The sequence below is a fragment of the Nilaparvata lugens genome, chromosome 9 (genome assembly GCF_014356525.2).
Source record: "Nilaparvata lugens isolate BPH chromosome 9, ASM1435652v1, whole genome shotgun sequence".
Taxonomy (NCBI): Eukaryota; Metazoa; Arthropoda; class Insecta; order Hemiptera; family Delphacidae; genus Nilaparvata; species Nilaparvata lugens.
The window spans coordinates 21,781,305-21,807,254 of NC_052512.1; the positions used below are offsets into that span (position 1 = coordinate 21,781,305).

Sequence of the window (25,950 nt, forward strand, 5' to 3'; positions counted from 1 at the left end):
CTGGTTGATATGCAACATACTTCATAACTTTAACAGGTGAAAGATACGGATTGAGATATCAATGTGCAGCTTTCGCCATTCACTTTTTCTTGGAACTCTGTATCTAAATCATGTATCACATGACTACCTTCTCATTTAAAAAAAATTATTTCGATTCATATGAGGGTCAAAGATTTAGAAGCGATTTATCATTTCAAATAGGTTCCCAAATGAAACCTACTGTCATATTATTCTTCATAGAGAAATATTATCTCGGGCCACTCCCGTGTTTCGGATGGACACGTTAAGCTGTCGGTCCCAGCTGCCGAAAAAGCAGTCGTAAGGTCATGTCAGAGGACCTGATATTGATCAGTTGCGACCTGAAAACTCTGACACCAGACCTCAGCCAGCCAGGTCACTCGATATTATTATTATTATAGAGAAATATTTAGCTGTTTTCATCAACTCTGTATAATTAAATGTATAATTAAAAGTTGCGGGCTTCAAAGATAACAATACAACAGTTCTTGAGCGAGCTCTCGAACCCAGGGGGGTCACTCGGGCAACATAAATAAACCAGGAACATAAAAAACACCTCTATGATGTGGCCAACTCTTTGATGACACTCAATGACTGTTTTGGCGGTTAACTCCTGATGCCATGCGGATTCCATCCTTGATTGTCTTCGTTCAATAACACATTCCATATAGGGGATGCATAGCTTACACATCTATATAATAAGAGAGAGTAGGGTTGTGTTTGTTCGTGTGTTCGTTTGTTCGCATCAAAACATGTCAACTTGTGGATTGCATACCGGAAAAACGGGAATGATTAAGATCTCCAAATTTTGCACATAGATTCTAAAAATATCAATCTCGTGCACCTGGAAGCCCAAATTTCAATTTTCCTTCTAGATTTTTACTTTCCTTGCCCTATTACCATAGGTAAAGAAAGTATTGCTTTCCGAAAAAAAATTAAGGTACCAAAATTTCTAAATTTCTATACGTTTCAAGATCCCCTGAGTCCAAAAAAGTGGTTTTTGGGTATTGGTCTGTATGTGTGTGTGTGTGTGTATGAGTGTATGTGCGTCTGTGTACACGATATCTCATCTCCCAATTAACGAAATGACTTGATATTTGGAACTTAAGGTCCTTACACTATAAGGATCCGAGACGAACAATTTCGATCAAATGCAATTCAATATGGCGGCTAAAATGGCGAAAATGTTGTCAAAAACAGGGTTTTTCGCGATTTTCTCGAAAACGGCTTCAACGATTTTGATCAAATTCATACCTAGGAAAGTTATTGATAAGCTCTATCAACTACCACCAGTCTCATATCTGTGAAAATTTCAGGAGCACTGCACCATCTATGCAAAGTTTGATTTTATATTCCCAATTATCAGGCTCCAGATACAATTTAAGCAAAAACTTTCAAATGGAAAATATTGAGCATGAAAATCTCAACAATTAATGTCTTGTAGCATTTTCACCTAAAATTGAAAATAAGCTCGAAATTATAGAAAATAAGATTATTCAATTGCAAACTGTTGGCAACTGTTGATTCTATTAAATCATTCACTATGAAGAGATAGCAGACTTCGTGTGTCTGCAGCGCTATTGTCCTGTCACCAGTTGGCTCAGATCTTAGAAAAGTTGACTTGAGATGCGCGGGAACACTAGCGTCAGTTGATCAATTTTCATAACAGCAAGGAAAGTTGTGTGAGTGCACCACACCAGATTTTTTATTCAGAATTAATGTTCAAATTCATCCATGCTACCGTACATGAAGTTCCATAGGCTACGTTGTTGAGCCCTAAGTGTGGTTTTTTATGAGGAGGTTATAATGCTGTTACAAGACTATCATTTTCGAACGGCCGTGTAGCTCAAAGGTAAAACGCTAGCTCACGGCGCGATGGTTCCTCGGTTTGAATCCCGATGCTTCCCAATTTTTTTGTTATTTTTTCCCTCGAAACGTATTATTATCAATTATTTTTTGAAGGAATTCGTTTTCATTACAATATTGTACTTGGATTTTATCAAAAAAATATTTTAATGTAAAATTTTGCCACCAGTACAAATGAAATGGACATAGTCTTCATGCTGTATGCCTATCATTGAATTTCATAAGAAAAACATGAATAGATCACAATAAAATGAGTAATAATTTATATTCTTCAGTTATAATGTACTATCAGACACGAATTCGCAGTGAAACGAGTATTTTAGGTATTTTGTTTGGAATTGGGAAAACAAAAGGCTGCCTGATTCAAATTGAGGAGGATCCTAATCGAACTAAAATTTATTGATATATTGGAAAAATCAATATGATTCTGTGAGGTTTTCAAGTATTATGTATTCTTCAGTTTTTTATACTATAATAAAGAAAGAACTGGCTTATACACGTAAGGAATAGGGAATTATGCTTGACGCATCATCACGTCTGAAATATACTCAATTGATTAATTTGAAATTTTGCATATAGATTCTTAATTATTCGATGATGGTTATTAATGCCTATTTTCAGTTCTTCAAGATTTCATTACGTCAAGTTTTCAATTTGTCATGCTGCCAGTTGTTGTATAGAAGCAGCTGAATATTTCTTTTAAAAGTACACTAGATGATAGGTATGATTGGGGATCCTATTCGAATAAAAATAACTGATTTTCTGTCACATCAAAACCGCACCGATTTCTCAAACCGTTCAAAAGTTATTCTCATTCAAAGATACTGATAAATCATCCATCTATCCATCATCTTTACTATAATAATGCAAAGAGCTGGCTCATACACGTACGTGATGTAGGAAAATTATGTTTGACACATCATCACGTCTGAACTACTGGACTGATTGATTTGAAATTTTGCATAATGATTCTTCATTAACCGATTAATAGGCCTATTTTGGTTATAGGCCTATTTTCAAATTTCGAATTTTTTATTTCATTTTGCAGTTTTAAAATAGACCCTTGCGAAGCACGGGTTACCTACTATTAACACAATAATATCGGGTGTTTCAAAAAGAATGCCCCAATTTTAAACAGTTATAGCCTATTTATTTTAAAAAATAGTGCACACAACCCAATTTTACATCAAATTACTCACAGAAGTATCAAGTTTATGATGATGTATTATAAGTGTTCTATATGCCCTCTTTTTGATGGCACAAGGATGTATGCCATTTCCTCATAACCAAATTGCCTCAACGATGGATAGTGCGCACAGGACCGCAAGGCTATGCATTCCTGGCCTTCATGGTCTCCTGACATAACACCGTGTGATTTTTTTCCTGTGGGGATACGTTGAAGATCGTGCTTATGTTCCTCCCTCAACACTTGATATTGAGAAGCTGAAACCCAGGATGACTGCGACTGCGTAGCTACAGTCTGAAAGACATCTTGTGAACAGTCTGGGATGAATTTGGCTACCGTCTAGATGTCGTCAAGGCTCAAAAGGAGGACACATACAACACTCATAATACATCATCATAAACTTGATACTTCTGTGAGTAATTTGATGTAGAATTGTGTTGTGTGCACCATTTTTTTAAATAAATATAACTGTTAAAAATTGGGTCATTCTTTTTAAAACACCCGGTACCTACATCTATAATGCTATCAGTATTCATGAAATACTCAATGTTGACTTTACTAGAAATTCACATTCTTATTTCCTTTCAAATTTTCCCCCCACGCATTTAGTACTACTGTCGACAAACATTGATATTATTTGTATCATAGTGACGTCCATGCACGTTATAATGGCAGTATTTGATGGTGTCTTTGTGTTGCTATCCTTGTCTATCATTCGACAAAGCAAATAGCGCAATCCTCTTCCAGCTCCGCAACATTGCCAGATCGCTTTTTAACAATGTCGAAATATAGTCAATTAACAAAATATCAAATCTCAATCATGTGGAAGATTATTATTAAATCATTGAATAATATATTTTTTTATAAATAAAATATAAATATCAGGGAACCGAGCTCTGCTCGGGAGTTAATAGGCATGGGAATGGAAGATTTGAAAGGAAAAATAATAAAATTGGCCTTAAAAATTGAGTAAGTGCTTGCATGAGAATTACCGGTATGTACTGTCCAATAACAACTGTCATATTATACAGATTGAATCTGAAATGATGACCCCTGAAGTTTGAAGTAAAATTGAAGCAATTCCCGTGAATGTCATACATCTTACTGCTTTGTTTCTTCCAGATGGGGTGATTGTGGTGGATTGTCTTATAAAATTTAAAAAGAAAAATCTGGTGTGGTACACTCACACAACGTTTCTTGCTCATTGAAATGTAAGCCTCATTCTTAAACAAGAATAATATTTAGGGGAATAACATAATGACGAATGGCGGCAACATATACGATACACATGATGTATATGACGTGTATATATGATTGTTTTCAGAGTTTTTTTTTCCTTTGTGTAAACTGTGAAATTCAATGATTTTTTTAAATTCGTTGAAACAGCTGTTCTACAGATGAAATATCTCGACTATGACTGTGTTCTTTTTATAGACTGCTCTACCTACCTACCTCATGCACGAGAAGGAGCGAGGTTACAAAGTCCATTTCTCAAGGATAGGGTGGACCCCCCATTAGTCTCCCAGAAAGGAGACTCATGCCAGTTGATAGAGTTGATAAATAACTATACAGGGTACGAATTTGAAAAAAATCGGTCAAGTCATTTTTGAGAAAAACATGGTTTTTAGTAATTATCTGCCATTTTTCTCAAGAGTATTACGGAGCTCCTGCAATTTTCTCAGAAATGAGACTCATGTCAGTTGATAGGGCTTATGGATAGCTATCCATGGTATAAATTTGAAGAAAATTGTTAGAGCCGTTTTCGAGAAAACCGTGAAAAACACAGTTTTTTAGTCATTATCCGTCATTTTTCTCAAGAATATTACGGAGCTCCTAACATTTTCCCAGAAATGAGACTCATGTCAGTTGATAGAACTTATAAATAGCTATCCATGGTATAAATTTGAAGAAAATCGTTGGAGCCGTTTTCGAGAAAACCGTGAAAAACATGGTTTTTTAGTAATCATCCGCCATTTTTTCCGCCATCTTGGATTGAATCTCATTGAATTTCTTATTGTCGGGTCCTCATGATATAACGACCTCAAGTTTAAAATTTCAAGTCAATGGGAATGGTGTTATCGTGTTCACAGACCTACACGGGAACGCCCCAACTAGTCTCCCCGACAACTAGTCTCTCCGACAGTAAAGCTCCTTTTAAAACCACATCCAAGGGGATTTACTGACGGCGTCAACTGAGCTCCTGAGAGAGGAGCTTTACTGACGGGGAGACTAGTTGTCGTCAGCGACCGAGGAGCTTAGTTATCGTCCACGGTCCCGACAACTGGTCCCCTCTGAACCAGTAGGGGATTTACTGTCGGGGAGACTAGTTGACGCTAGCGTGCAAGGATGTCCTCACCGAACCCGACAACCAAGCTCCTCGCTCGCTCTGAGTGCCGGAGTTTTCGCGAGTAAACTGACATTATATATTTCATGTACTTACTCTATGTATTTCCTCAAATCACGCCTGGTTTTCCCAGTCATTCATAGCTTTTTTAAGAGTTATATCATATTTTTCAAGAACCAATAGTTCAAACTTCATATATGAAAAAGGTGCATTTTTTTATATGGTTTGTATCAAATCATAAAGAATGGAAATTGAGTGAAATAGATGTTAAGAATATATACGAAATTAAAACTCATATATGAGTTCAAAATATGTTATATAAAATGGTAATAAAAATTAGGTGAGGTAAGCGATGATATATGTTATATTCTATGCATACATGCAGGAATCACTTTCGAGATGTACAAACTCATTCTGAAACTGCTTGTCAATTCAATAAGGAACATTTCCAAGTCAGTTGAATTCGGAAAGAGAAATAGTTAATTTTTCTAATTTTATGTTTGCAGTGATAGAAGTGGCAACTTTAACAAGCTTTTCTTCTAATAATCGAATTCATAGAATGTGTACACAGTATCTGTGATTATACTACTTCCCCGCCCACTTCAAGCTGGTTCCAATGTTCAATGGGGTATTAGCTGTCGGGGAGACTAGTTGTCGGGTACAATCACGACAACCAGACCCCTCGTAGGCCTATCCAGCAGGGGATTTACTGTCGGGGAGATTAGTTGTCGGGTTCGATCAAAACAACCAGACCCCTCATACGCCTATGCAGCAGGGTATTTACTGTCGGGAAAATTAGTTGTCAGGTTTGATCACGACAAACAGACCCCTCGTAGGCCTATCCAGCAGGGGATTTACTGTCGGGGAGATTAGTTGTCGGGTACAATCACGACAACCAGACCCCTCGTAGGCCTATCCAGCAGGGGATTTACTGTCGGGGAGATTAGTTGTCGGGTTCGATCACAACAACCAGACCCCTCATACGCCTATGATGCAGGGGATTTACTGTCGGGGAGCAAGGAAAGTTGTGTGAGTGCACCACACCAGATGTTTTATTCAGAATAATGTTCAAATCATCTATGCTACCGTACATGAAGTTCCATAGGCTACATTGTTGAGCCCTAAGTGTGTTTTTTTATGAGGAGGTTATAATGCTGTTACAAGACTATCATTTTCGAACGGCCGTGTAGCTCAACGGTAAAACGCTAGCTCACGGCGCGATGGTTCCTCGGTTTGAATCCCGATGCTTCCCAATTTTTTTGTTAATTTTTTCCCTCGAAACGTATTATTATCAATTATTTTTTGAAGGAATTCGTTTTCATTACAATATTGAACTTGGATTTTATCAAAAAATTATTTTAATGTAAAATTTTGCCACCAGTACAAATGAAATGGACATAGTCTTCATGCTGTAGGCCTATCATTGAATTTCATAAGAAAAACATGAATAGATCACAATAAAATGAGTAATAATTCATATTCTTCAGTTATAATGTACTATCAGACACGAATTCGCAGTGAAACGAGTATTTTAGGTATTTGTTTGGAATTGGGAAAACAAAAGGCTGCCTGATTCAAATTGAGGAGGATCCTAATCGAACTAAAATTATTGATATATTGGAAAAATCAATATGATTCTGTGAGGTTTTCAAGTATTATGTATTCTTCAGTTTTTTATACTATAATAAAGAAAGAACTGGCTTATACACGTAAGGAATAGGGAATTATGCTTGACGCATCATCACGTCTGAAATATACTCAATGATTATTTGAAATTTTGCATATAGATTCTTAATTATTCGATGATGGTTATTAATGCCTATTTTCAGTTCTTCAAGATTTCATTACGTCAAGTTTTCAATTTGTCATGCTGCCAGTTGTTGTATAGAAGCAGCTGAATATTTCTTTTGAAAGTACACTAGAGATAGGTATGATTGGGGATCCTATTCGAATAAAAATAACTGATTTTCTGTCACATCAAAACCGCACCGATTTCTCAAACCGTTATTCTCATTCAAAGATACTGATAAATCATCCATCTCTCCATCATCTTTACTATAATAATGGAAAGAGCTGGCTCATACACGTACGTGATGTAGGAAAATTATGTTTGACACATCTTCACGTCTGAACTACTGAACTGATTGATTTGAAATTTTGCATAATGATTCTTCATTAACCGAGGATGGTTATAGGCCTATTTTCAAATTTCGAATTTTTTATTTCATTTTTGCAGTTTTAAAATAGACCCTTGCGAAGCACGGGTTACCTACTATTAACACAATAATATCGGGTGTTTCAAAAAGAATGCCCCAATTTTAAACAGTTATAGCCTATTTATTTTAAAAAATAGTGCACACAACCCAATTTTACATCAAATTACTCACAGAAGTATCAAGTTTATGATGTATTATAAGTGTCTATCTATGCTATTGCATGACCTATTCCACCCTCTAGGTTTCCTAATAATTGCGAAGTATTGCTACAACGCGGACTAGCTACAGCCGGGTATGGGTCGGGGTCGGTGACCGTACTGACTGGTGGAGATACCGGACCTACACTTCTCCCTCTATCCTGATTCTTTACCCTCTGCTTCTTTCGCGAGATTTTTATTTTCAGGGGAAGAGTGTTTACCCGTGGCGTTACTGGCCGATTCGGCCCTCGGCCTTTGGAATACAGAGAGGGTGTTAAGGGATATTAAGATAACCCTACACAAGGAGACGGATCTGACTATCAGATCCCTACCAATAATTCTATTTATAAAGGTAGTACGCAATCTGAACCAACTGCGAATTGACGGCGAGCAAGCTGTACCTGCAAGCCCGGGATGTGGGTTTTCAATGGGGTTTAAGGTGAGAGCTATGAGGTAAAGGTATGTCGGAACTATGGAGTTATTAGCAGTATTTGAGATGTGGTTAAATAGGGCACGGTATAGGGTGTAAGCTATAGAGAATAGGGTGCAGGGTATGAGGTATACGGTATAGGGTATAGGGAACAGAGAATCAATAAGGTTATTATTCTCTACAGCAAATAAATATCTGCTCAATAATCCGCAATCTGAGAATTGCGCTCTAGCTCTTAGCAGGCTGGACCTGCTAGCTAAACATAGTATATCTATTTCAATTTTATGATAATTAAAGTTTGGAGGATGAGGTTTCGGGTGTCAGATTTCTGAATCGCGAGCCTGCGCTGCGAAAGGATTTTCAGCAATTCTGAAACTGCTAAACAGGATTTCCGCGCTAATCTGGTGACTGCGCGCCGGTTATTAAGGGCCAATCTGTGACTGCCCTTAAGGGTATGGGAATCACTCTCAATCGTCCGAAACGCTTTAAATTAATAGTCAGTATGTCGACTATATGAGAGGATAGAAAAGATTTTTCACAGACACAGTCTGTAGAATAATATCGGAAGACAACAGTCTGTCGTTGTCAGGGTAGGAAGGATTTTTCCAGGATTTTCCACAAGGAAAATATCGAGTCAGAGACTCCTAATTCAGGAAAAGATTTCAATAGACTTTTCCATGTAATTGCCAGTCTAAGGACTACCACAAGATCAATCTCTAATTTGCAACTGAGATCACGGGAAAATCCGTGAATTTTCCACAGGTAAAGCCAGCAAATAATATTTGCTATTAAAGAAGACAGGTTTCTAAGAATTTTAGAAAGGATTCGCAGGTCTGAAAACCCGCGACTAGGACGATCTCGAATCTGGAACTGAGATCAGGAAGGATTTTAACACAGGAAGAATTAAGGGAAAGAAAGAGAAAGGATGCCACAGTCTAGAAACTTCGGCGAGGAAGTCCTCAAGCTGTACCTGGGAGCTAGAAGGATTTTAGAATAGGGAAAGTGAAGAGAAAGTAGGAGAAAGGATGCCACAGTCTAGAAACTTTGGCGAGGAAGTCCTCAAGCTGTACCTGAGAGCTAGAAGGATTTTAGAATAGGGAAAGTGAAGAGAGAGAAAGAGAATGGACGTCACAGTCTAGAAACTTCGACAAGGACAAACTCAAGCTGCACCTGAGTTCTCTAGGAAAAGGATTGGACTTTTCCTACTTGAATTACAGCAAGTCAGAAACTGCTAAGCGAATTTAAAATACAGGGCCACTCATAGTATGAAAATAAGCAAGGAAAATTTACCATAAATGATAATAATCTCTGCAAGGATAAAAATTAATCGAGAAAACTTTTCTCAAAAAGAACAGGGATTTTCCCACAAGAATAAAATAATTGAGAAAAACTACTTAAAAGGACAGGGATTTCCCTACAAGAATAAAAATTCAATGGAGAAAAATTACTCTTTAAACTAAAGGCCACTTACTACAGAGAAGGAAAAATATACGGACTACCAGTCCTGACATACAATTACCTGAATCGACGTGGATACTGATACGGAGAATAGCGAACCGATTCCCACTTCCCATATTATAATTAAAAACGTCGTGAAGCGACAGAGTCGAGGCTTATAAATTAAGTACTCAAAAATAATCCGCTATAAGAGCCTAGCTAAATTTCCCACTGAACTATTTGTAGCACAAATTTGAGATCCCTTACAGGTTTCAAACCAAGGATAACACGTTCACTCTCAGTGATACGAATTTAGGAAAAATAGCTGACAAGAAAGAAAAACCCTCAAGGGAGTTCTAATTCCGAGTTGTCTGGAACTCGGCCTACAATATTCTATGTTAACACAAAATAGAATAATAATTAGTATCGGGAATGTCATAAGGAGAGGAGATTCGCAACCCAATCTCACGCTCAACCACCGAACAACTGCCCTAAATGAAACCTACAAGGACAGAGAATCCCCCAGGAAAATCCACCTTCAAATACAGTCGGCAATTCGACATACAATATTCCATTCACTAAAATACAGAATAGAATATTAACCCTCTAGTACACCACTATTAGGAGCGCCGCTCGGAACGCAGCCATACACCAACCCGTTAACCGAACAACTGCCCTAAATGAAACCTACAAGGACAGAGAATCCCCCAGGAAAATCCACCTTTAAATACAGTCGGCAATTCGACATACAATATTCCATTCACTAAAATACAGAACAGAATATTAACCCTCTAGTACACCACTATTAGGAGCGCCGCTCTGAATGCAGCCGTACACAAACCTGTTCACCGAACAACTGCTTCTCCCAGGTCTTCTTGAAGCAGTACGGGGTCGCTGAAAATTAGGAGGCCGGGGGAAAAGAGATTGCCGACCAATGGGAGTCTGAAAAGACGATCACGCCACTGGTCATGTGACGGGGTTTGACTCAGCTGCTCCTGATGTTAAGGGTGCAGCTAATGATGACAATGATACTAATTACTACACTAAATCAGGCTGGTAAACAATATTTCCCACCAGAAATTACAAGAAGAACAATACCAACCCGACTCGGTAGCCGCATATCGTTTTGATGATAAGGATGCTGCTAATGCAATACAAAATACGAGAACACTCAGAGTGGTAAACAAGATCTGGAAATTTCTGGTTATGATGAATCCGCTGCTGATGATTCATAGGGATTGGCGACGATGGTGATGATGTGCATACACTACTACAAGTCCAACAAGATAATCTGGAAGCGTCAACCTATTCTAATTCTAAAACAGAAAAATTCGCTAATTTTACACTAGACGATGGCTCTCCCATCCGTCACAAAATTCACTTTGTGACACCCCACTCCTACTAAGGAGGGGGGGGGTTGGCGATGAGAAGAAAATACAGCATCCAAGGTACGGTTGACTCTGTGTTGAACCATGATCACACACTGAAGTACAGCACTCAAGAAAACAGAAGGAAGTGAAAGAGAGAAGATAACAGGACGAATAAAGAGAGAGATGAAAGAAGAATGTCAAGTGAAAAGAAGAATAATTAGTGCAGTAGGTCAGGCTTCTCGAAGCCACAAGATAAGCATCACCTAACGCTGAAAAAGAAATAACCTGTTGCTCCAACGATTATAACAGGAATATTAGCAATGACTTCGTCGCTCTTATCTCCGACACAATTATGCAGAGTAAGTCACATATATGGGACCCTCTAATAAATTGGAGACTGTTGCATATATTATAATACTGTAACTTTCAGTATAAGTTATTGGTCAATACAAAACCTTTTGACGTACAACGGAATTTCAACCGCTCATAAGGGGTTACTGAGGGGTTGTAACTCGAATATTTAAATGTAAACATCCATTGTGTGATACATCATTTCAAAGGCCTTTCCAGAACGAGAAAGATGACACTAATAAAAGTTTTCTATGGTACTCTCATCCAATAAATGTCAGCTGAATACATTTTATGAATTATTTCTTTGAAAACTAAAACTTCAATCAGCCACCATTTTGGATAAAATATAAGCCATAGAACCATGGCTTACTTTAGATGTTAAAGTTACATGAATTTATAACATTTTTGTTAAAGTTGATATATAACCATAACGTTTTATAACAAAGTTACACAGTTTAAACGTAGCCAAAGGAAAAACTTGTTATATAACACGAAATTATGTTTTAAAACACGAAGCTACATGTAACAAGTTAAATGAATTCATAACATTTTTGTTAAAGTTGTTATATAACCAATGTTTTATAACAAAGTTACACAGTGTAACGTAGCTTTAGGTAGTACCTAATGAATGAGTTATTTTTATTCTCTTGTGATATTATTCATTCATTGGGCTTTTTTTAGTAGAGGGTGGTTCGGAATCGACCTAAACTTTTCATCACTCATCACCCTTATTACCAAACGCATTACCAAAGAACAAGCTTACTATTATTAAGATACAAGCTGTTTATTCTCTTGTTCTTGAAATAAATGAATTTAAGGTGCTTTCACAATGTGGTTAAGAGTAGCCTATCTTAATAATTTAAGGTGATAAAATAAATGACAAGTACAGGTAGGCAAAATGAATACAACTGAATAGGGTTAGGCTACAATCTTGCATTTTCATTTTTTGAAATTTTTCATGAAGTCTCTGTAGTCTAAAAGTTATCGAGTCATTAACATGAATGACAAGTGGACAGTAAGTAAGAAAATTAATTTCAAAAGCCCAACTGAAGCTACTGACAAAGTAATTCATTTTAGCATCCAGGCACATTTCATCCAGAAAGATAACATCACATTGGCTAAGAAAGGCTGAGAACTTTGCCTGGCTTCGATTTGAGAAGGATCTCTTTCTAACTAATTCATGAGGATTTGCGGGATGAAGAGGCAATGGAATGATCACTTCCTGAGCAAAGTGGTCAGACAAAGACAGGTTCACAACCCCTGAAGATACAGCGCCGGCAAGGTCGTCAGTAACAAATGCATTATCCAACAAGGAAGAGGAATTTGATGTCCTCCTGTAGGTTCCCTAATAATCCTGAAAGAAAGGAAAAGTAAAACGGCGCACCACCTGTGAAGAATGAAAAGAAAAAGGAGAAAAAGATGAAAGATGAAAAGAGAACCATTCACCCCTCATACGGAACACATTAGAAATCTACCTAGTACTGCTCCTACACTCGAGCAGCTTGAAACGCACATTCGGCAACCCGCTCCACACATCAGCAATACTACCTATTTCTTTCGCTCTTCTCCATCGGCTCCTGTACTGTTGACAGCTGGAATACAATGAATTGTTGTCAAAATCATTCACCCCTGATCTCCTTATCTCGGATCGGGTTTTCAGCTCTCCTTTCCTACTAAATTCGCTACCGCTACGGCGATTTCCAATTGAATGAGTTGCACTACAACCTGAGTTAGCTCTATTCAACTCGTCCCCCTCTCTATGAGAAAATCGTGACAGTACATCCGTACCACAACCTTGTCCTGCCTATTCTTAATATTTGAAGCACTCCCCTGCCTTCTTTATATTTCTAGGACAGGTATAAAGTTTAATAGATTCAACTCTTTTATGGAGTTTTACTTTTTTCCTGCTTACAGGAGCTTGTTCAGAGATAGGTGAAAACTTTTCAAGTTTTCTTACAGGGGATTTTCTACCTTCTCCATCCCGGAGACACTGATAATTTCCCTCATCATCCCTACTCCTCAAGCGAATACCATGAGGCTGTAACTCTATTACAGCTCTCATATCACAGAGATTTTCCAATCCTAAAACCATTTGCGAGTTTATATTAGATGTGATAGATACTTTCCAATTATAATTTTTCCCACAAACGATAACCGGTAATATGGGCTCCCCTTCTACTCCAAGCCGGTTAGCTACTTCAGAAGAGATAAATGTTTTATCTGTCGTCGTATCAATTAAAGCATAAAGGTTCGAACCCACTAGAACGTATCATACCATGACCGTGCCCGTACCGACACATGCAAAAAAATATTCTTTGCATCATTGAAGTAATATAACCATTAGACCGTCCGTCACCGGCAAGCACGGACCGTGCCATGCACGTCCAGGTCAACATTTGTCGGCCAGTATATTTTGTCTGTGACGGAACGCTCCTTGCATGGCACGTGACGCCTGCAAACCCCGTTGTAACCGCGCATGCACCGCGTTGGTAACCCGTTCACTGCTACATTCTCTTGCTAACTGACGCGTTCCCAACAACTTCTGACCGGGCATCATACGCGTATCATACGCGTACCATACGCGTACCATACGCGTAATGTACTGGCATAGAACGCTGTTGATCCGTTGTAGTGGGCATAGTTGTTATTCTACGTGCCTGGCATGGTCTGACACGGTCCGTGTCTGGTACGTTCTAGTGGGTTCGAACCTTTAAGATCCATTCCACCTACTCCCACATGGACATAAATTCCACCTCCATCACTCTCACTCTCCCGTCTCTTGCTAGCTACTGTAGCAACTTTTGAGATACAAGACTTAGACATCCCTTCACGCTTTAAGCTACATGTTACTCCATTATCTACTATACTAGGTTCCCACTCTACAATTCTATCACACATTTGAATATTCATATTATGATGCTTCATAAATGACATACCCAATGACATCGTGGGAAAGCCCCTCTACAACTACCGGTTGAAATGAAACTAAAATATTTCTACTTTTAAATTGGTTATAATTTTTGTGGAAAATTATTATACTCCCATTGGATAATATTCATGGCAACTACAATTTTCTTTTCTAACACACCCTACTTGCTCTAACACTTTAAGAGCTCTTCCGCTAATACATGATACTCTACTCCCATATCTAATAGTGCAATAATTTTGCCCTGCAATTTCTACATCAATAAAATGCGCTCATCCCCCAACTTTGACCTCGTACTTAAAACATGTGATGACTTCACTACAACGATTCCTGATATCTTATTGGTTTGTGAGACACATTTACAATAATCATAAATTTCTTTACACTTTTGACAACTAGAAATTTCGGGACAATTCGACTTCCAATGCCCTACTTTATTACAATTCCAACACTTAGGCTCTTGGATTTCTCCTACCCTATTTTCTCGCGTTTTCGGTGCAGCTTTAGACTGAAAATCACTCCGTTTTTCCCCATCATTTTTCGTGTTTTTCAGAGATAACCTCCCGTTTCTCTCTTCAGCACGAATCGCCTCATATCTCCTGGTTACATCTAACAACTCATCTACATTTTTAACCCCTACACTACGAACATATAATTATACTGTGGTAATAAATTTAAATACAACCTTTGGAACATCCTATCCCCCTAACTACCACCTAACTATCTCATCAAGGTAAGCAAGGCTTCGGCTACTCATCAGCCGATTCGCCCTCCCTCTGCTTCCTTGCAATGATCTGACTCTCAAGGTCGTTACTATAAAATGAGGATAATAACGAGTGTTTAAATGCCTCTACAAAATCAGCCCACGTCCTCCACTGGAGAGACGATCCGCATCCAAAGTAGAGCCCCTCCCTCCATCAGCTCCGGCAAGGCTATAAGAGATTGCTCCCCAGAGATCCCATATGCGCCCTGGAGTTCCGCGAGCCTCTCTCGATGAAACTGGGAGCATCCGATACACCATCAAAATGTAAATTTCCAACTTCTTACCTTGTCGCAGACTTCTCCTGACTATACGTGCCTGAAGAGCGGGACAGTGCCGGCTCTGTACCTGGTTGAAAGGCAGCAGCGGTCCGGGATCGAAGGTGCTCGACCATCCTCCTCCTCAGCTCCTCCACAGTCCCCGCTGCCGACAGGCCGAGACTCTCTAGGTAGCCGACCGCTTCCTCCTTATTCAGCCGATACACCCACGGCACTCTGGGGTCGGCTTCGCGTTCCGCGAGGTCCTCCCGACGGACCGCCTGTACAACTTCATCATCCTGATGAGTAGTCTCTTCTCCGTGTACACTCATCGCGAATTGGGACTCACCTAAACCCTCTTCGCGATTTTCTTGGGCGCCAGACGTCTTAGCCCCACGTTCGGAGACGTCAGTTTTATTAGCATGACCTATTCCACCCTCTAGGTTTCCTAATAATTGCGAAGTATTGCTACAACGCGGACTAGCTACAGCCGGGTATGGGTCGGGGTCGGTGACCGTACTGACTGGTGGAGATACGGACCTACACTTCTCCCTCTATCCTGATTCTTTACCCTCTGCTTCTCTCGCGAGATTTTTACTTTCAGGGGAAGAGTGTTTACCCGTGGCGTTACTGGCCGATTCGGCCCTCGGCCTTTGGAATACAGGGTGGGTGTTAAGGGATATTAAGATAACCCTACACAAGGAGACGGATCTGACTATCAGATCCCTACCAATAATTCTATTTATAAAGGTAGTACACAATCTGAACCAACTGCGAATTGACGGCGAGCAAGCTGTACCTGCAAGCCCGGGATGTGGGTTTTCAATGGGGTTTAAGGTGAGAGCTATGAGGTAAAGGTATGTCGGAACTATGGAGTTATTAGCAGTATTTGAGATGTGGTTAAATAGGGCACGGTATAGGGTGTAAGCTATAGAGAATAGGGTGCAGGGTATGAGGTATACGGTATAGGGTATAGGGAACAGAGAATCAATAAGGTTATTATTCTCTACAGCAAATAAATATCTGCTCAATAATCTGCAATCTGAGAATTGCACTCTAGCTCTTAGCAGGCTGGACCTGCTAGCTAAACATAGTATATCTATTTCAATTTTATGATAATTAAAGTTTGGAGAATGAGGTTTTGGGTGTCGGATTTCTGAATTGCGAGCCTGCGGCTGCAAAAGGATTTTCAGCAATTCTGAAAATGCTAAACAGGATTTCCGCGCTACTCTGGTGACTGCGCGCCGGTTATTAAGGGCCAATCTGTGACTGCCCTTAAGGGTATGGGAATCACTCTCAATCGTCCGAAACGCTTTTAAATTAATAGTCAGTATGTCGACTATTATGAGAGGATAGAAAAGATTTTTCACAGACACAGTCTGTAGAATAATATTGGGAAGACAACAGTCTGTCGTTGTCAGGGTAGGAAAGGATTTTTCCAGGATTTTCCACAAGTAAAATATCGAGTCAGAGACTCCTAATTCAGAGAAATTTCAATAGACTTTCCAAGTAATTGCCAGTCTGGCTACCACAAGTTCGATCTCTAATTTGCAACTGAGATCACGGAAATCCGTGAATTTTCCACAGGTAAACCAGCAATAATATTTGCTATTAAAGAAGACAGGTTTCTAAGAATTTTAGAAAGGATTCGCGGGTCTGAAAACCCGTGACTAGGACGATCTCGAATCTGGAACTGAGATCAGGAAGGATTTCAACACAGGAAGAATTAAGGGAAAGAAAGAGAAAGGATGCCGCAGTCTAGAACCTTCGGCAAGGAAGTCCTCAAGCTGTACCTGGGAGCTAGAAGGATTTTAGAATAGGGAAAGTGAAGAGAAAGTAGAAGAGAGGATGCCACAGTCTAGAAACTTTGGCGAGGAAGTCCTCAAGCTGTACCTGAGAGCTAGAAGGATTTTAGAATAGGGAAAGTGAAGAGAGAGAAAGAATGGAACGTCGCAGTCTAGAAACTTCGACAAGGACAAACTCAAGCTGCACCTGAGTTCTCTAGGAAAAGGATTGGACTTTTCCTACTTGGAATTACAGCAAGTCAGAAACTGCTAAGCGAATTTAAAATACAGAGCCACTCTATAGTATGAAAACTAAGCAAGGAAAATTTACCATAAATGATAATAATCTCTCTACAAGGATAAAATTAATCGAGAAACTCTTCTCAAAAAGAACAGGGATTTTCCCACAAGAATAAAAATTAATTGAGAAAAACTATTCTTAAAAAGGACAGGGATTTCCCTACAAGAATAAAAATTCAATGGAGAAAAATTACTCTTTAAACTAAAGGCTACCTTACTACAGAGATGGAAAAATATACGTACTACCAGTTCGACGTGGATACTGATATGGAGAATAGTGAACCGATTCCCACTTCCCGTATTATAATTAAAAACGTTGTGAAGCAACAGAGTCAAGGCTTATAAATTAAGTACTCAAAAATAATCCGCTATAAGAGCGTAGCTAAATTTCCCACTCAATTATTTGTAGCACAAATTTGAGATCCTTTACAGGTTTCAAACCAAGGATAACACGTTCACTCCCAGTGATACGAATTTAGGAAATATAGCTGACAAGAAAGAAAAACCCTCAAGGGATTTCTAACTCTGAGTTGTCGGAACTGGCCTACAATATTCTATGTTAACACAATAGAATAATAATTAGTATCGGGAACGTCGTAAGTAGAGGAGATTCGCGACCCGATCTCACGCTCAACCACTGACAACTGCCCTAAATGAAACCTACAAGGACAGAAATCCCCCAGGAAAATCCACCTTCAAATACAGTCGGCAATTCGACATACAATATTCCATTCACTAAAATACAGAATAGAATATTAACCCTCTAGTACACCACTATTAGGAGCGCCGCTCGGAACGCAGCCGTACACCAACCTGTTAACCGAACAACTGCCCTAAATGAAACCTACAAGGACAGAGAATCCCCCAGGAAAATCCACCTTCAAATACAGTCGGCAATTCGATATACAATATTCCATTCACTAAAATACAGAACAGAATATTAACCCTCTAGTACACCACTATTAGGAGCGCCGCTCTGAATGCAGCCGTACACAAACCCGTTCACCGAACAACTGCTTCTCCCAGGTCTTCTTGAAGCAGTACGGGGTCGCTGAAAATTAGGAGGCTGGGGGAAAAGAGATTGCCGACCAATGGGAGTCTGAAAAGACGATCACGCCACTGGTCATGTGACGGGGTTTGACTCAGCTGCTCCTGATGTTAAGGGTGCAGCTAATGATGACAATGATACTAATTACCACACTAAATCAGGCCGGTAAACAATTTTTCTCACCAGAAATTACAAGAAGAACGATACCAACCTGACTTGGTGCTCTAAATATCTTCATTCTTCCTATGTTTTCAATGTTAAATTGAGCAACTTTGTAAGTCTTTTTCTCAAAAACTAAATTACGTTCAAGTCCCATCGACTTCTCCTACGGTTCACACAGTATTTATTTTCAATTTTTCTAGAAATTTAATACTTTTGTACGGCTGGATCTTTCAGAATGATCGATTTTGTAAGAGCCGGCACATCGAATACCTGTTGCTCTCTTATTGGAAATTAACATGCTTTCCATGGATCAAATCATGGATCATTGGCAAAACATGAATAGATCACAATAAAATGAGTAATAATTTATATTCTTCAGTTATAATGTACTATCAGACACGAATTCGCAGTGAAACGAGTATTTTAGGTATTTTGTTTGAATTGGGAAAACAAAAGGCTGCCTGATTCAAATTGAGGAGGATCCTAATCGAACTAAAATTTATTGATATATTGGAAAAATTAATATGATTCAGTGAGGTTTTCAGTATCATGTATTCTTCAGTTTTTATACTATAATAAAGAAAGAACTGGCTTATACACGTAAGGAATAGGGAATTATGTTTGACGCATCATCACGTCTGAAATATACTCAACTGATTAATTTGAAATTTTGCATATAGATTCTTAATTATCCGATGATGGTTATTAATGCCTATTTTCAGTTCTTCGAAATTTCATTACGTCAAGTTTTCAATTTGTCATGCTGCCAGTTGTTGTATAGAAGCAGCTGAATATTTCTTTTAAAAGTACACTAGATGATAGGTATGATTGGGGATCCTATTCGGATAAAAATAACTGATTTTCTGTCACATCAAAACCGCACCGATTTCTCAAACCGTTCAAAAGTTATTCTCATTCAAAGATACTGATAAATCATCCATCTATCCATCATCTTTACTATAATAATGGAAAGAGCTGGCTCATACACGTACGTGATGTAGGAAAATTATGTTGACACATCATCACGTCTGAACTACTGCACTGATTGATTTGAAATTTTGCATAATGATTCTTCATTAACCGAGGATGGTTAGGCCTATTTTCAAATTTCGAATTTTCTATTACGTCAAGTTTTCATTTTGCAGTTTTGAACTAGACCCTTGCGAAGCACGGGAACCTACTATTAACTCAATAATATCGGGTGTTTCAAAAAGAATGCCCCAATTTTAAACAGTTATAGCCTATTTATTTTAAAAAATAGTGCACACAACCCAATTTTACATCAAATTACTCACAGAAGTATCAAGTTTATGATGATGTGTTCTATGATAATGTTTTATGATGATGTGTTTATGATAAGTGTTCTATATGCCCTCTTTTTGATGGCACAAGGATGTACGCCATTTCCTCAAAACCAACTTGCCTCAACGATGGATAGAGCGCACAGGACCGCAAGGCTATGCATTCCTGGCCTCCACGGTCTCCTGACATAACACCGTGTGATTTTTTCCTGTGGGGATACGTTGAAGATCGTGCTTATGTTCCTCCCTTAACACTTGATATTGAGGAGGTAAAACCCAGGATGACTGCGATGCAGTAGCTACAGTCTGAAAGACATCTTGTGAACAGTCTGGGATGAATTTGGCTACCGCCCAGATGTCGTCCGAGCCTCAAAAGGAGGACACATACAACACTTATTATAATACATCATCATAAACTTGATACTTTTATGAGTAATTTGATGTAGAATTGTGTTGTGTGCACCATTTTTTAAAATAAATATAACTGTTAAAAATTGGGTCATTCTTTTTAAAACACCCGGTACCTACATCTATAATGCTATCAGTATTCATGAAATACTCAATGTTGACTTTACTAGAAATTCACATTCTTATTTCCTTTCAAATTTTCCCCCTACGCATTTAGTACTACTGTCGACAAAGATTATGATATTATTTGTATCATAGTGAGGTCCATGCACGTTATAATGGCAGTATTTGATGGTGTCTTTGTGTTGCTATCCTTGTCTATCATTCGACAAAGCAAATAGCGCAATCCTCTTCCAGCTCCGCAACATTGCCAGATCGTTTTTTAACAATGTAGAAATATAGTCAATTAACAAATATCAAATCTCAATCATGTGGAAGATTATTATTAAATCATTGAATAATATAGGCTATTTTTTGATAAATAAAATATAAATATCAGGGAACCGAGCTCTGCTCGGGAGTTAATAGGCATGGGAATGGAAGATATGAAAGGAAAAATAATAAAATTGGCCTTAAAAATTGAGTAAGTGCTTGCATGAGAATTACCGGTATGTACTGTCCAATAACAACTGTCATATATTATACAGATTGAATCTGAAATGATGACCCCTGAAGTTTGAAGTAAAATTGAAGCAATTCCCGTGAATGTCATACATCTTATTGCTTTGTTTCTTCCAGATGGGGTGATTGTCTTATAAAATTTAAAAGGAATAATCTGGTGTGGTACACTCACACAACGTTTCTTGCTCATTGAACTGTAAGCCTCATTCTTAAACAAGAATAATATTTAGGGGAATAATATAATGACGATTGGCGGCAACATATACGATCAGACACATATTACACATGCTGTATAAAATATGTGTATATATAATTGTTCTCAGAGTTTTTTTTTCCTTTGTGTAAACTGTGAAATTCGATGATTTTTTAAAATTCGTTGGAACAGCTGTTCTACAGATGAAATATCTCGACTATTACTGTGTTCTTTTTATAAACTGCTCTACCTACTTACCTCATGCACGAGAAGGAGCGAGGTTACAAAGTCCATTTCTCAAGGATAGGGTGGACCCCCCATTAGTTTCCTAGAAAGGAGACTCATGCCAGTTGATAGAGCTGATAAATAACTATACAGGGTATGAATTTGAAAATAATCGGTCAAGTCATTTTTGAGAAAAACATGGTTTTTTAGTAATTATCTGCCATTTTTCTCAAGAGTATTACGGAGCTCCTGCAATTTTCTCAGAAATGAGACTCATTTCAGTTGATAGGGCTTATAAATAGCTATCCATGGTATAAATTTGAAGAAAATCGTTGGAGCCGTTTTCGAGAAAACCGTGAAAAACATGGTTTTTTAGTAATCATCCGTCATTTTTTCCGCCATCTTGGATTGAATTTCATTGAATTTCTTATTGTCGGGTCCTCATGATATAACGACCTCAAGTTTAAAATTTCAAGTCAATGGGAATGGAGTTATCGTGTTCACAGACCTACACGGGAACACCCCAACTAGTCTCCCCGACAACTAGTCTCTCCGACAGTAAAGCTCCTTTTAAAACCACATCCGAGGGGATTTACTGACGGCGTCAACTGAGCTCCTGAGAGAGGAGCTTTACTGACGGGGAGACTAGTTGTCGTCAGCGACCGAGGAGCTTAGTTGTCATCTACGGTCCCGACAACTAGTCCCCTCTGAACCAGTAGGGGATTTACTGTCGGGGAAACTAGTTGACGCTAGCGTGCAAGGAGTTTGGTTGTCCTCACCGAACCCGACAACCAAGCTCCTCGCTCGCTCTGAGTGGCGGAGTTTTTGCAAGTAAACTGACATATATATTTCATGCACTTACTCTATGGATTTCCTCAAATCACGCCTTGTTTTCCCAGTCATTCATAGCTTTTTTAAGAGTTATATCATATTTTTCAAGAACCAATAGTTCAAACTTCATATATGAAAAAGGTGCATTTTTTTTATATGGCTTGTATCAAATCATAAAGAATGGAAATTGAGTGAAATAGATGTTAAGAATATATACGAAATTGAAACTCATATATGAGTTCAAAATATGTTATATAAAATGGTAAAAAAAATTAGGTGAGGTAAGCGATGATATATGTTATATTCTATGCAAACATGCAGGAATCACTTTCGAGATGTACAAACTCATTCTGAAACTGCTTGCCAATTCAATAAGGAGCATTTCAAAGTCAGTTGAATTCGGAAAGTGAAATAGTTTATTTTTTTAATTTTATGTTTGCAGTGATAGAAGTGGCAACTTCAACAAGCTTTTCTTCTAATAATCGAATTCTTAGAATGTGTACAACAGTATCTGTGATTGTACTACTTCCCCGCCCGCTTCAAGCTGGTTCCAATGTTCAATAGGGGATCAGCTGTAGGGGAGACTAGTTTTTGGTTACGATCACGACAACCAGACCCCTCATACGCCTATGCAGGAGGGTATTTACTGTCGGGGAGATTAGTTGTCGGGTACAATCACGACATCCAGACCCCTCATACGCCTATGCAGGAGGGTATTTACTGTCGGGGAGATTAGTTGTCGGGTACAATCACGACAACCAAACCCCTCATACGCTATGCAGCAGGGGATTTACTGTCGGGGAGACTAGTTGTCGGGTACGATCACGACAACCAGACCCCTCATAGGCATATCCAGCAGGGGATTTACTGTCGGGGAGACTAGTTGACGGGTACGATCACGACAACCAGACCCCTCATAGGCATATCCAGCAGGGGATTTACTGTCGGGGAGACTAGTTGTCGGGTACAATCACGACAACCAGACTCCTCATAGGCATATCCAGCAGGGGATTTACTGTCAGGGAGATTAGTTGTTGGGTTCGATCACAACAACCAGACCCCTCATACGCCTATGCAGCAGGGGATTTACTGTCGGGGAGACTAGTTGTCGGGTACAATCACGACAACCAGACCCCTCGTAGGCCTATCCAGCAGGGGATTTACTGTCGGGGAGATTAGTTGTCGGCTTCGATCACAACAACCAGACCCCTCATACGCCTATGCAGCAGGGTATTTACTGTCGGGAAGATTAGTTGTCGGGTTTGATCACAACAACCAGACCCCTCATATGCCTATGCAGCAGGGGATTTACTGTCGGGGAGACTAGTTGTCGGGTTTGATCACGACAACCAGACCCCTCGTAGGCCTATCCAGCAGGGGATTTACTGTCGGGGAGATTTGTTGTCAGGTACAATCATGACAACCAGACCCCCCTGCATAGGCGTCAGCAGGGGATTTACTGTTGGGGAGACTAGTTGTCGGGTTCGATCATGACAACCAGACCCCTCGTAGGCCTATCCAGCAGGGGATTTACTGTCGGGGAGATTAGTTGTCGGGTACAATCACGACAACCAGACCCCTCATAGGCATATCCAGCAGTGGATTTACTGTCGGGGAGACTAGTTGACAGCAATGGTATATTTTGCCAGGGGATTTACTGATGCCTGTGATCAAAATAGCGAGGAGAATAGTTAGTTGTCGGGGAGACAGGTTGTCGATGACACACACACACATACACACTCACACAGACCAACACCCAAAAATTATGTTTTTAGATTCAGGGTACCTTGAAACGTATAGAAAATTTGAAATTAGGGTACCTTAATTTTTTTTGGAAAGCAATACTTTCCTTACCTATGGTAGCCTAATAGGGCAAGGAAAGTAAAAAATAGATGATGAAGATGAATGTAATGAAGGAATAGAAGTTCTTATGTTCAGTTTTGTCTCATTCTCACAATAGATTCATTTTTGCAATTTGCGAATAGCTGGAGAATGGAGGAATAGATGATGAAGATGAATGTAATGAGGGGATAGGTGTTCTCATGTTCAGTTTTGTCTCATTCTCACATTACATTCATTTTCGCAATTTGCGAATAGATAGAGAATGGAGGAATAGATGATGAAGATGAATGTAATGAGGGGATAGGTGTTCTTATGTCCAGTTTTGTCTCATTCTCTCATTACATTCATTTTCGCAATCTGCGAATAGATAGAGAATGGATGAATAGATTCTCTTTCTTCTTCTTCTTTTTCTCCTTCTTTTTCTTCTTCTTCCCCTTCTTTTCCTTCTCCTTCTTCTCTTTCTTCTCCTTCCTCTTCTTCTCCTTCCTCTTCTTCTCCTTCTTCTCTTTCTTCTCTTTCTTCTCCTTCTTCTCTTTCTTCTCCTTCCTCTTCTCCTCTTTCCTCTTTTTCTCCTTCCTCTTATTCTCCTTCTTCTCCTCCTCCTTCTTCTCCTACTTCTCCCTCTTCTCCTTCTTCTCCTACTTCTCCCTCATCTTCTTCTACTTCTTCTTCTCCCTCTTCTCCTTCTACTCCTTCTCCTTCTTCTTCTTCTCCGTCTAAGCTGAGAATGATTGTTTATTTATTTATAGGAATAGGAAACCAGGCTTACACCACTACCTCCGTAAACGAAGCCGTAGTGCATTCGTGTGACGTCAGCACAGGTAGGGCTCCTACACCAATAACAATTCGTTGATTTCAGCTGATCTAAATCAGCTAGTGTTTTTATTGGTGTAGGAGTCCTACCTGTGCTGACGTCACACGAATGCACTACGGCTTTGTTTACAAAGGTAGTGACTTGATGCGTTCAAGCAGACAAGCAATATAGAAAATTGCTATCCTATCATACGCTTATCCTTTCTCTATGGTTTGAGTCATAGCTCGTGAATATATTTCAGATGGCCAACTCTGAAGAGAGAGGTGATAGTCGAAGGCCAGAGCCCACGACCAGCTCAGCGGATGGTGGAGCACACTTCAGGGGAACACAACACTCAACAAATCGTGCTCCAACTCCAGTACACGTCAATGCCTCCAAAAAAGTGTCAGGTTAGACAATTTCGTCAGTGGGCCTATTTATTTCAGACACAATTATGCAGAGTAAGTCACATATATGGGAACCCTCTAATAAATTGGAGACTGTTGCATATATTATAATACTGTAACTTTCAGTATAAGTTATTGGTCAAATACAAAACCTTTTGACGTACAACGGAATTTCAACCGCTCATAAGGGGTTACTGAGGGGTTGTAACTCGAATATTTTAAATGTAAACATCCATTGTGTGATACATCATTTCAAAGGCCTTTCCAGAACGAGAAAGATGACACTAATAAAAGTTTTCTATGGTACTCTCATCCAAATAAATGTCAGCTGAATACATTTTATGAATTATTTCTTTGAAAACTAAAACTTCAATCAGCCACCATTTTGGATAAAATATAAGCCATAGAACCATGGCTTACTTTAGATGTTAAAAAAGTTACATGAATTTATAACATTTTTGTTAAAGTTGATATATAACCATAACGTTTTATAACAAAGTTACACAGTTTAAACGTAGCTAAAGGAAAAACTTGTTATATAACACGAAATTATGTTTTAAAACACGAAGCTACATGTAACAAGTTAAATGAATTCATAACATTTTTGTTAAAGTTGTTATATAACCAATGTTTTATAACAAAGTTACACAGTGTAAACGTAGCTTTAGGTAGTACCT

General features: G+C 38.9%; 1 protein-coding gene across 2 annotated transcripts in view; it reads left to right on the forward strand.

Annotated features, from left to right (window-relative positions):
* LOC111059875 (MATH and LRR domain-containing protein PFE0570w-like) overlaps positions 1–25,950 on the forward strand; it is an 82,633-nt gene that overhangs the window by 17,192 nt on the left and 39,491 nt on the right. For both annotated transcript variants that reach the window (XM_039435628.1, XM_039435630.1), the window contains exon 2: positions 25,129–25,276. In XM_039435628.1, the coding sequence (XP_039291562.1) occupies positions 25,129–25,276 (148 nt within the window). The remainder of the gene's footprint in view (positions 1–25,128; positions 25,277–25,950) is intronic.